General features: G+C 43.0%; 1 protein-coding gene and 1 pseudogene across 20 annotated transcripts in view; one reads left to right on the top strand and one right to left on the bottom strand.

The window, feature by feature from the left end:
• Positions 1-12,860, top strand: part of ULK2 (unc-51 like autophagy activating kinase 2) — a 105,448-nt gene that overhangs the window by 29,244 nt on the left and 63,344 nt on the right. For all 20 annotated transcript variants that reach the window (XR_012425366.1, XR_012425362.1, XR_012425364.1 and 17 more), the window contains 3 exons: positions 830-931; positions 2,165-2,223; positions 5,115-5,197. Coding sequence is in view for 9 of the 20 variants with exons in the window: in XM_074018811.1 (XP_073874912.1) it covers positions 830-931; positions 2,165-2,223; positions 5,115-5,197 (244 nt within the window). In the remaining 11 variants the exon portion in view is untranslated. The remainder of the gene's footprint in view (positions 1-829; positions 932-2,164; positions 2,224-5,114; positions 5,198-12,860) is intronic.
• Positions 3,191-3,580, bottom strand: LOC102140432 (NADH dehydrogenase [ubiquinone] 1 beta subcomplex subunit 4 pseudogene; annotated as a pseudogene).

Genomic DNA, 12,860 nt, shown 5'->3' with positions numbered 1-12,860 from the left:
TCCATATTTCACAAAGTTAGCATTTTGCCATGTTTGTCTTGATCTTGTTTTTGAAAGAAATAAAATAGGCTGGGCATGGTGGCTCATGCCTGTAATCCCAGCAGTTTGGGAGGCCGAGGTGGGAGGATCATAAGGTCAGGAGTTCGAGACCAGCCTGGCCAACATGGTGAAACCCCGTCTCTACTAAAAATACAAAAAATTAGCTGGGTGTGGTGACAGGCGCATGTAATCCCAGCTACTCGGGAGGCTGAGGCAGGAAAATCGCTTGAACCCAGGAGGTGGAGGTTGCAGTGAGCCGAGATCGTGGCGCTGCGCTCCAGCCTGGGTGACACAGGGAGACTTGTTCTCAAAAAAAAAAAAAAAAAAATATATATATATATATATATATATATATATATTTATGTATGTATGTTGGAGACAGCCCAGGTTCCTTTTGTACTTCTCCCTGATTCCATTTCCTCCTCTGCTCCTTTCACACACCTGAGGGAACCTCTGTCCTATGGTATGTATTTTATACACCATGTCCTATGGTGTGTATTTTTCTTTGTTATTATTTTGGTCCTCTCATTGTACTTCATGTGTCCATTATAATCAGTTGAAACATTTGTTTCTATAACTTGCTCCTTTTCATGCAACATTGATTTTGAGATTTACTAGTAAATCTCAATATATGATAATATGTTGTAAGTTCATTGCCTTATTTGATTAGAGAACTATCACAGGGTGTTGTTTTATTCTGGTAGTTTGTTAGGAGTGTCACCTTTACCAGTTAATATGTGCATATTAATTATGTAAATACTGCATGCCCCTTAAATTTCTCTGTCCCCAGGCTCCTGAGGTTATTATGTCTCAACATTATGATGCTAAGGCTGACTTGTGGAGCATAGGAACAGTGATATACCAATGCCTAGTTGGAAAACCACCTTTTCAGGTAGGCTGACTTTTTTCTTATGTCCTCAGTTTTGGAATCTTGTCATTTTATAGTTGCGTTTGATTTGTAAAATGAAGAATACTTTGAAAGCAGTGTTTTTGGCTCCTCTGTGACTTACTTTGATTCTTTTATAGGCAAAAACTGCTTTAGTGAGTCAGAACATCTTTTGGTTTTCCCCTTTTATCTGCTTGCCCTTTGTAGTTGAACTGGGCATGCAGTCTGTTGTATGTTGGGATCAGGGCTAACAGCCTGATGGGAAATGGGTGTGAATGGTGACACCACAGCTTCCTGGTTAGCCTGGTTTTGAGATCCTGGAATCCACATGAGGGCTGGGGCTGTCTGGGGAGATCTCTGGAAACCATCTCTAGCTCTCTATTCCTGACACTGCTAGGTGAGAGGGAGGTAATTATATATGCTTTATGGAAATTATTATGGGTCTGTCTTCTCCTCTCCCCCAACATCCTGTCAAAAAGTGACCCTGTAGAGTATAATCACGATGATTTCTCTTGAGTTCATATTGTCATGTTATAATTTCTTATATCATAAAGAAGATCTTTGAATTTGAAAACTGGAACAAAATGAAAATATTTGCCTAAGATAGTATTAAGAAAATTAGTGACACAGCCAGGTTAAACACTTTTAATTTCTTAGTCTAGTTTGCATTGTAGAGGAGGCTTCTACATTTAAGCAGTTTTTGTTATCAGCTACTTGTTGCTGTGGAGAGACTGCATAGTAGCAGTATACATAGTTCTTTTCTTTGAATTCCTTTAGGGTCCTAAGGTAAAGTACACCTGAATTTTACCCAACAATAACGTACTTATTGGGCAGGCCATGTAACCTTCGGAATAGTGACCCTTAATCTATTCTAAGTTTCAGGCTCCTCTGAGAGTCTGACCTCAGAAAAGCTACCTCAGAAAAGGTACATTATACTCAGATGTACAGAATTTTCACACAATGTCATATGACTTTGTTTTATGACTTTCTAATGACCAGTTATGGCTCCTTCAGCAATCCATGGCTTTCAAGTTGAGAATCTATGTTCTGTAGCAAGAATATGAGCATCATCTCTCTTTCCTTTCCTCCTCCCTCATACTTTCCCTCCTTTCCTCTGAATCCCTTCCTTGAAACTCCCACTCCCTCAATCCGTTAAAAAAAAGAATATGAGCGTCAATCATATGATTTGGAAGTTTTGCCCCCATTGTTTAGGAAATTAAACCTTTTTTTTTTTAATAGGCCAATAGTCCTCAAGACTTAAGGATGTTTTATGAAAAAAACAGGAGCTTAATGCCTAGGTATGTGTTTAGATTACACTGGGTTTTACTATTTGTGAACACAGTGTTGTTTATTTGAACTGTTTGTGTTTTATGTATTCTCATTTTTGAATTCTTTTTCAGTTGATAATGTGAAAGCATTTGTTATAGCAAATTGGAAAATTGCTGGCACATCATAGGTGTCTGTGTAGTACTGTACTCTTTTCTTTCTCTTTTAAAATGTAAATGTAAATTTGAAAGAAAAAGATACGGAAGTTACATGTGTTCCTTGTGGGGAGGGTAATGTGGACAGAATAGATACACGGAAAGTAGAAAGTGAATTCCCCACAGCTTTGCTCTCTTCTTTAGGGGTAACAAGAGTTTGCTGTATCTCTTTCTACATAGTTTTTGTGGGAATTCTTTATACATGTTTGAGTGCTTGTTTTCCTTTTGTTTTCTCTTGAACTTGTATCTTGAGATGAGTGCTTGTTTATGTATGTATTTATACACACACATAGTTTAAGACAAATTACATCATATTTTGTGAGTTGTTTGCAGTATCCTTTTGTTTTTTACTTTGTAGTACATCACAGATGATGTTCCTCAACAGGATGTGGAAAGCCACTGTATGCTTTTTTATTTTGAGACAGAGTCTTGCTCTGTCTCCCAGGCTGGAGTGCAGTGGCACGATCTAGGCTCACTGCAACCTCCGCCTCCCTAGTTCAAGCAATTCTCCTGCCTCAGCCTCCCTAGTAGCTGGGACTGTAGGTGCCCGCCACCACACCGGGCTAATTTTTGTATTTTTTTTTTTATTATTAGAGACGGGGTTTCACCATGTTGGCCAGGCTGGTCTTGAACTCCTGACCTCAAGTGATCCTCCCACCTTGGCCTCCTAAAGTGCTGGGATTATAGGTGTGAGCCACCATACCTGGCCAACTGTATGCTTTTTTTTTTTTTTTAGATGATTAATAGGCTATTTAGGCAGGAGTACATATAGTCATCGACAGACTTAACATGAGAGATTAAATGTCTGACCCAATTTTCCTTCCCGGATAAGCTTTTCTTTCCTATCCCTGTCAGTTTTGAAAACATAATAGCAGAAGGAGAGGGGTCCAAGTCCACACAGAGCTCCCAAGAGTGAGTTTTTAGGAGTGGGTCTGAAATTAGGATAGACATTTGCTGATCTTGCATAGGTCCAACGAATCAAGGCAGGATCTTCGATGAGCCCTCTGCAGTTGGGGTGATTGTACTGAAGCAGGTACTCTTGTTTCAGCCGAACTCTTATGGCCAACGGCTCGACTTGCGCCCGTCGGGTTTCTGGAGATATGTCGTATTTGGCTGGGTCGAGGGTTGGGGGCAGAGTGGCCAGGCGCGATGGAGTATACTTTGGGAACGACATCTTGGTGACCCAGGGCACAACTGCACCTGCCACTGTATGCTTTTAAATGCCACAGAGAGTCCCATAGATGTACATTACTTTATTTAATCAGATCCCTGTTTTCATTTTTTGGTCACTACAAACAGGCTCTAGTGAAGTGTGTGTGTGTGTGTGTTTGTGTGTGTGTGTACACCTTTGTGTATGTGTGCATTTTGTTAGTTTGGACTTCTAGAAATGGAATTGTCAGACCAAAAGATGCACTTTCCAAATAGGCTATCCCAGTGAATACAGCAAGATAGAAGACTGCCCCTTTTCCCTCATTTTTACCAACACAGAATGTTAGCGGATTTGATGCTGCACAAATGCATGAGGACCAGTTAGCTATTAATTTAATTTGGATCGTTCTCTTCATTAGTGAGTTTGGCTCCTTTGTATTTGTGTTTTTTTTTTTTTTTTTTTTTTGAGACGGAGTCTCGCTCTGTCACCCAGGCTGGAGTGCAGTGGCGCGATCTCGGCTCACTGCAAGCTCCGCCTCCCGGGTTCACGCCATTCTCCTGCCTCAGCCTCCCGAGTAGCTGGGACTACAGGCGCCCACAACCGCGCCCGGCTAATTTTTTGTATTTTTAGTAGAGACGGGGTTTCACCGTGGTCTCGATCTCCTGACCTTGTGATGCGCCCGCCTCGGCCTCCCAAAGTGCTGGGATTACAGGCGTGAGCCACCGCGCCCGGCTTGTATTTGTTTAATCTTTTTCTTTTTCTTTCTTTCTTTTTTTTTTTTTGAGATAGAGTCTTGTTCTATTGCCAGGCTGGAGTGCAATGGCATGATCTTGGCTCACTGCAATGTCCACCTCCCGGTTTCAAGCCATTTTCCTGCCTCAGCCTCCCAGGTAGCTGGGACTACAGGCAGGCTACCACGCCCGGCTAATTTTTGTATTTTTAGTGGAGACAGGATTTCACTATGTTGTTCAGGCTGGTCTTGAACTCCTGACCTCAAGTGATCCACCCACCTTGGCCTCTCAAAGTGCTGGGATTACAGACGTAAGACACCGTGCCCAGCCTGTTTAATATATTTTTGTAATTCTTATTCTTTGAATTGTGTACTTCTATTACTTCACTCATTTTCCTATTGCTTGTTGTTTTCATATTGGATGTTAGGAAGTTGTATTAGTTCTCACTTGTGTTTAAGTGCTGCCCTTTTCCAGACGGAAATGGAGGTGGCTATTTTGTAATACAGAACATTATAGCAACTATTAGTACAAGATTGAAGTTATGGTAAAACTCAACATTGGGCTTGTGAGGTGCCTTACTCCTGCAGATACTCAAATAACAACAAGCACAGTACAGGAATCTTCTCAATTTGATGCTGTTTCTCAAAGGCAGTTTAGTGCTTTTTTTTCCTTCTTTAGATGACTCTTACATGGTCTTCTTGGTATAAATGTATTGGTATTTGTGAAACCACATATATGTTTTAGTTTACTATATGGAAGGCAAAAATTAATGTTGTTTATATATATAAACTTATCACTTAGGTGGTTGTGTTTTTCCTTTCCCCCAGTATTCCCAGAGAAACATCACCTTATTTGGCTAATCTCCTTTTGGGTTTGCTTCAGAGAAACCAAAAAGATAGAATGGACTTTGGTAAGAAATAGTTTCAACTTTTGCATGCTTTCTAACTTTATTGTTATATGTGCTGAACGATTTTAAAAATAGAGATTTCAGAAGAAAATTGAAGTCAGTTTCGCTTTTCTTTTTATTTTCTTCACTAGTTTCGTAAATATTTATTGAGTGCTTATTACTATGTTCTAGGTATGGGAGATAGAGTAATAAAATCTCTCTCCTCATGTAGCATATATTCTAGTGGTAGAGAGAGACAAGAAACAAATTAAAAACCATAGTTACATATTATATTAGAAGTTGCTAAGTATTGTGGGAATAAAGAAGTAGGGGTGGGGTGGGGGTGGGGATTGAAATTTTAAATAAGATAGTCAGTGAAGACCTTATTGAGAAAGTGACATTTGAACAAAGACTTGACTTGAAATGAGAGTGAGCCATAGGATATCTGTGGGAAGAGCTTTTTAAGCAGAGTGAACAGCCAATACAAATGCTTAGGGTTGGGCACATGCCTGTAAGCTTGAGGAACAACTAGAAAGCCAGTTGAAGACTTGGGCTTTTCCACAAAGTGTGATGGGAGCCATTAGAGAGTTCTGAGTGGAGGAAAAGTGATCTGACTAATGTTTTTAAAAAGGATCAAGCTGGCTGCTGCTTGAGAATAGACTGTGTGCATATAAGGGGAAGAGCAGAAGCTGGGAGACTAATCGGGAGACTCTTGTTGTTACCCAGGTGAGAGATGAGTGTAGCTTTGACTAGGATAATAGCAGTGGAGGTGGTAAGAAGTCTTTCTGGAGGTAGAGGCAACAGCATTCACTGATGGATTGAATCTGAGGGTGTGAGAGGGAAGACTCAAGGATGACTCCAAAGTTTCTGGCCTGAGCAGCTGAAAGGATGTTGTCAGTTACAGTGATGGGAAAGACTGTATGGATAGAGCAGGCTATGGGGACAAGATGAGTTTCTGCTGGATATGTTACATTTAAGATAACCATTGGATGTCTAAGTGTCAATGTCAGAAGTGCACTTGAATTTCAGAAAAGGGTAGACTGGGGGCAGATTGGGGAGTTGTCAGCCTGTGGTTGGTATTTATTTATTTAATTAAAAAAAATTTTTTTTTTTTTTTTTTTTTTGAGACGGAGTCTCACTCTGTCCCCCTTGCTGGAGTGCAGTGGCCGGATCTCAGCTCACTGCAAGCTCCGCCTCCCGGGTTCAGGCCATTCTCCTGCCTCAGCCTCCCGAGTAGCTGGGACTACAGGCGCCCGCCACCTCGCCCGGCTAGTTTTTTTGTATTTTTTAGTAGAGACGGGGTTTCACTGTGTTAGCCAGGATGGTCTCGATCTCCTGACCTCGTGATCCACCCGTCTCGGCCTCCCAAAGTGCTGGGATTACAGGCTTGAGCCACCGCGCCCGGCCAAAAAATTTTTTTTGAGACAGGATTTTACTCTGTCACTCAGGCTGGAGTGCAGTGGTATGATCATGGCTCACTGCAGCCTCGACTTCCCCAGGCTCAGGTGATCCTCCAACCTCAGCCTCCCCAGTACCTGGGACTACAGGTGTACAACACCACCCCTGGCTAATTTTTGTATTTTTTTGTAGAGACAGGGTTTCGTTATGTTGCCCAGGCTGGTCTCAAACTCCTGGGCTCAAGCGATCTACCCACCTTGGCCTGCCAAAATGCTGAGATTACAGATGTGAGCCACCATGCCCAGCAATATTTATTAAATAGATTATTTTCTTTTTTATTCCCCCTTTATTTGAGAGAAGGCCTCACTGTATTACCCAGGCTGGACCGGGAATGCAGTGGTGTGATCGTAGCTCACTGCAACGTTGAACTCCTGGGGGCAAGTGATTCTCCCACCTCAGCTTCCTTAATAGCTGGGACTACAAGCCTGCATCACCACAGTCGGCTAATTTTTTGTTTTGTTTATTTAATTAATTAATTTATTTGTTTTGAGACGGTGTCTCACTCACTCGCCCAGGCTGGAGTGCAGTGGCGCTATCTCAGCTCACTGCAAGCTCTGCCTCCTGGGTTCACGCCATTCTCCTGCCTCAGCCTCCCGAGTAGCTGGGACTACAGGCGCCCGCCACTATGCCTGGCTAATTGTTTTGTATTTTTAATAGAGACGGGTTTCACCGTGTTAGCCAGGATGGTCTGGATCTCCTGACCTCGTGATCCACCCGTCTCAGCCTCCTAAAGTGCTGGGATTACAGGCGTCAGCCACCGCGCCCAGCTTTGTTTTGTTTTTGAGATGGAGTCTTGCTCTGTCACCCAGGCTGGAGTGCAATGGCACGATCTTGGCTCACTGCAACTTCCGCCTCCTGGATTCAGGCAGTTCTCCGCCTCAACCTCCCGAGTAGCTGGGATTACAGGCACCCGCCACCACGCCCAGTAATTTTTTATATTTTTAGTGGTGACAGGGTTTTTCACCATCTTGGCCAAGCTGGTGTTGAACTCCTGACCTTGTGATCTGCCCACCTCAGCCTCCCAAAGTGCTGGGATTGCAGGCATGAGCCACCATGCCCGGTCTGTTTTGTTTGGTTTTTGAGACGAAGTTTTGCTCTTGTTGCCCAGGCTGGAGTGCAGTGGCATGATCTTGACTCACCGCAACTTCCGCCTCCCAGGTTCAAGCGATTCTCCTGCCTTAGCCTCCCAAGTAGCTGGGATTACAAGCGCCCGCCACCATGCCCTGCTAATTTTTTTTGCTTGTTTGTTCTTTTGAGAGGGAGTCTTGCTCTGTCGCCCAGGCTGGAGTGCAGTGATGCGATATCTGCTCACTGCAACCTCTGTCTCCTGGGTTCAAGCAATTCTCCTGCCTTAGCCTCCTGAGTAGCTGGGATTACAGGAGCACGCCACTATATACAGCTAATTTTTGTATTTTTAGTAGAGACGGGGTTTCATCATGTTGGCCAGGCTGGTCTTGAACTCCTGACCTCATGATCCGGCCTGCCTCAGCCTCCCAAAGTGCTAGGATTACAGGCGTGAACCACCACGCCTGGCCTAATTTTTGTATTTTTTTTTTTTGTAGTAGAGATGGGGTTTTGCCATGTTGTTTAGGCTTGTCTCGAACTCCCGGCCTCAGGGGATCCACCTGCCTTGGCCTCCCAAAGTGCTGAGATTGCAGGCGTGAGCCACTGGGCCTAGCCCAGTCGGCTAATTTTTTTACCCTTTTGTAGGGATAGGGTCTCACAATATTGCCAGGGCTATTCTCGAACTCCTGGCTCCAAGCAATCTTCTTGCCTCTGCCTCCCGAAGTGCTGGGATTACAGATATGAGCCACTGTGCCTAGTCAAAATAGATTATTTTCTAGTGTACCATTTAAATTCTTTCATTGAGTCTTCTGGCTTTTTTGTGCTATTTGTTATTTTTTTTAATGATTGATCTAGGGATTACAGTATGCATTTTAATTTATCACTATCTACTTTATATAAATACTAGTTGAGGCAGGGCGTGGTGGCCCACATCTGTAATCCCAGCACTTTGGGAGGCTGAGGTGGGCGGATCATGAGGTCAGGAGATCAAGACCATCCTGGCTAACACGGTGAAACCCCATCTTTACTAAAAGTACCAAAAAAATTAGCGGGGCATGGTGGCAGGCGCCTGTAGTCCCAGCTAGTCGGGAGGCTGAGGCGGGAGAATGGCATGAACCCAGGAGGCGGAACTTGCAGTGAGCCAAGATCTTGCCACTGCACTCCTCCAGCCTGGTTGACAGAGCGAGACTCTGTCTCCAAAAAAAGAAAAAGAAAACAAAAACAAAACAAAAAACTAGTTGAATTCCATTAAAATACAGAAGCTTTGTTCTGTTAATATGGCTTCATTTGCTCTTCCCTTTGTGCTGTTATTGTCTCACATATTATGTCTATGTTGTAATTTCAGCAGTGCAGTGTTACAACTATTGATTTATACAGTCTTACCTCTTTTAAAGAAGTGAGGAGAAGAAAGGTGAAAAACATGTATAGTGTCTTTTTGTGTGTTTCTCTTTTTTTTTTTTTTTTTTCTGAGACAGAGTCTTACTCTGCATCCAGGCCTAAGTACAGTGGTACAAACATGCCTCACTGCAGCCTTGAGCTCTTGGGCTCAAGTGATCCTCCTGCCTGAAACTTCTATGTAGCTGGGACTACAAGTGCACACCACCATGCCCAGCTAATTTTTAAATTTTTTGTAGGGAGGTTTTTGCCGTATTGCCCAGGCTGGTCACCAACTCCTGGGTTCAAGCAAACACCCTCCTCGGCCTCCCAGAGTGCTGGGATTAAATAGCCTTAGAGTACTATTTTAGCCTATAAATTTATCATTTGTGGCACTCTTCATTTATTCTTATGGACTCAAGTTACTGTTTGGTGTCATTTTTTTTCTTTTTGTATTTTTTTGTATCTCTTTTTTGTTTGGTGTCATTTTTTTTTAGCTCATATAATTCCATTCCTTTCCTCTTTTGTGTTGTCATATATATTAATCTTTGTATGTTACAAACAAAACCCAGTAGTACAATCTTATAATTATTTTATACAGTTATCCTTTAAATTGGTTAAGAGAAAAATACATAATATACTCTTCTGTAATTATCTGCATAATTACCAATGCTCTTTATACAGATTCTCAGAATCTTCATTTATCTGGGAATGTCATTATTTCCCTTTATTTACCTTCACTTTGGAAAAGTGTTTTTTGGTAGATACTGAATTCTTGGTTGTTAGGATTTTCTCCAGCCAGTACTTTGACTATGTCATCTTACTGCTTTCTGGCCTCCGTTGTTTCTGATGAGAAGTCACCTGTTAATCTTACTAGTTTCCCTAGTGGGTGATGAGTCATTTTTCTCTTAGTGCTTTTGAGATTTTTCTCTGTCTTGGATTTTCAACAATTTTAACTGTGATCTGTCTAGATGTGTATCTGTGTTTATCCTGCTTGGAGTTTATTGATCTTTTTTGATATATAAATAAATGTTTTTCACTGAATTTGGGGAGTTGTCAACCATCATTTCTTAAAGTATTCATTCTGTCCCTTTCTCTTTCTCTTCTCTGAGACTCCCATTATGTGCACTTAATGGTCTATGCTTGATAATATCCCACATCTGAGTCTGTTCATTTTTCCATATTGTTTTTTCCTTTGAGTTTTTCAGATTGGAAATATCTATTGATCTGTTCTCAGGTTTGCTGATTATTTTATTCAGTTATTGTACTTTTTAACTCCAGAATTTCCATTTGGTTCTTTTTTATAATTTCCGTCTTTTTCTTTTTTTTTTTTTGAGACAGAGTCTCGCTGTGTCGCCCAGGCTGGAGTGCAGTGGCCGGATCTCAGCTCACTGCAAGCTCCGCCTCCTGGGTTTACGCCATTCTCCTGCCTCAGCCTCCCAAGTAGCTGGGACCACAAGCGCCCGCCACCTCGCCCGGCTAGTTTTTTTTTTTTTGTATTTTGTAGTAGAGACGGGGTTTCACCGTGTTAACCAGGATGGTCTCGATCTCCTGACCTCGTGATCCGCCCGTCTCAGCCTCCCAAAGTGCTGGGATTACAGGCGTGAGCCACCAAGCCTGGCCAATTTCCGTCTTTTTCTTGATAATCTCTATTTGTTGAGTCACTGTCTCCTGCCTCAGTCTCCTGCATAGGTGGGACTACAGGCACCCTCTACCATGCCCAGCTAATTTTTTGTATTTTTAGTAGAGCCGGGGTTTCACCGTGTGGGCCAGGCTCGTCTCGAACTCCTGGGCTCACATGATCCACCCACCTCGGCCTCCTACAGTGCTGGGATTACAAGCGTGAGCCACTGTACCCGGCTGGCTTTCTCTACTTTTAAAAATGTATTTATAATAACTGCTTTAGGCCAGGTGCGGTGGCTCAAGCCTGTAATCCCAGCACTTTGGGAGGCCGAGACAGGCAGATCACGAGGTCAGGAGATCGAGACCATCCTGGCTAACATGGTGAAACCCCGTCTCTACTAAAAAATACAAAAAACTAGCCAGGCGAGGTGGCGGGCGCCTGTAGTCCCAGCTACTCGGGAGACTGAGGCAGGAGAATGGCATAAACCCGGGAGGCGGAGCTTGCAGTGAGCTGAGATCCGGCCACTGCACTCCAGCCCAGGCGACAGAGTGAGACTCTGTCTCAAAAAAATAAATAAATAAATAAAATAACTGCTTTAAAGTCTTTGCTAAGTCCAACATTTGGCCCTCTCACGACAGTTTCTGTTGATTGCTTCATACCCCTGTGTATGGGTCATACTTCTTTGTTGCTTTGCATGCCTTGCAGTTTTTTGCCGAAAATCAAATCAAACATTTTGTACAATACAAATAGCAACTTTAGATTTGCACCCTCCCCCTCTCCCAATTGGGGGTTGTTCTTTTTTTTTTTTTTTTTTTTTTTTTTGAGACAAAGTCTTACTGTGTTGCCCAGGCTGGAGTGCAATGACACGACTCAGCTCACTGCAACCTCCACCTCCCGAGTTCAAACTATACTCCTGCCTCGGCCTCCCAAGTAGCTGGGATTACAGGCGCACACCACTACGCCTGGCGAATTTTTGTATTTTTAGTAGAGATGGGTTTCACCATGTTGGCCAGGTTAGTCATGAACTCCTGACCTTAAGTGATCTGCCTGCCTCTGCCTCCCAAAGTGCTAGGATTACAGGCATGAGCCACGATGCCTCATCGGATTGTTCGATTTGTTTAGTAACTTGCCTGGACCAAATCTGTGGAATATTGTTTTCCTTGCAGTTTTTTAACATTGATTTATCTCCAAAGTTGTTTTTGTATTTTTTTCAGTTAAAAAAATTGTAAAGCCCAGTTTCCTAGGGATCACCCCTGTGTCTACAATTTTTTAGTGGTCAGCCAGTGATTGGTCAAAGGTGGTGCTTCGAGACAGTAAGTTACCATCCTTTGTCCATTGATCTCTGTGTGGCTTGGGGAATGCATTAAAAGTTCAAGCACAGCTGGGCATGGTGGCTCACGTCTGTAATCCCAGCAGTTTGGGAGGCTGAGGTGGGCAGATCACTTGAACTCAGGCGTTTGAGACCAGCCTGGACAACATGGTGAAACCCTACTACTAAAAATAAAAAAATTAGCTGGTGTTGTGGTGTGGGCCTGTAGTCCCAGCTACTCAGGAGGCTGAGCTGGGAGGATTGCTTAAGCCTTGGAGGTCAAGGCTACAGTGAGCTGTGATCATGCCAGCGTCCCCAGCCTTGACGACAGAGTGAGACCCTCTCTAAAAAGAGAAAAAAAAAGAAAATGTTTTATTTATCTTAACTCCAATCTTTATTATTTCTTTCCTTCTACTAGTTTTGGACTTAGTTTGCTGTTTTTCTAGTTCCATAAGCATGCAGTTAGCTTATTGATTAGATGTTTCTTTTTTGTTTGAGACGGAGTTTTGCTCTGTTACCCAGCTGGAGTGCAGTGGCGCCATCTCAGCTCACTGCGATCTCCATCCAGCTTCTGGGTTCAAGCGATACTCCTGCCTCAGCCTCCAGAGTAGCTGGGACTGCAGGCTCATGTCACCATGCCTGGCTAATGTTTTGTATTTTTAGTAGAGACAGGGTTTCATCATGTTAGCTAGGCTGGTCTCAAACTCCTGATCTCAGGTGATCCACCCGCCTCAGCCTCCTAAAATACTGAGATTACAAGTGCGAGCCATTATGCCTGGCCTATTTCTTCTTTTTTTTGAGACAGAGTCTTGCTCTGTCACCCAGGCTGGAGTGCAGCAGCACAATCTCAGCTCACT

The sequence above is a fragment of the Macaca fascicularis genome, chromosome 16 (genome assembly GCF_037993035.2).
Source record: "Macaca fascicularis isolate 582-1 chromosome 16, T2T-MFA8v1.1".
Taxonomy (NCBI): Eukaryota; Metazoa; Chordata; class Mammalia; order Primates; family Cercopithecidae; genus Macaca; species Macaca fascicularis.
Note: the sequence above shows the minus strand (reverse complement) of the source record. Positions and strands in the feature narration are given on the sequence as shown.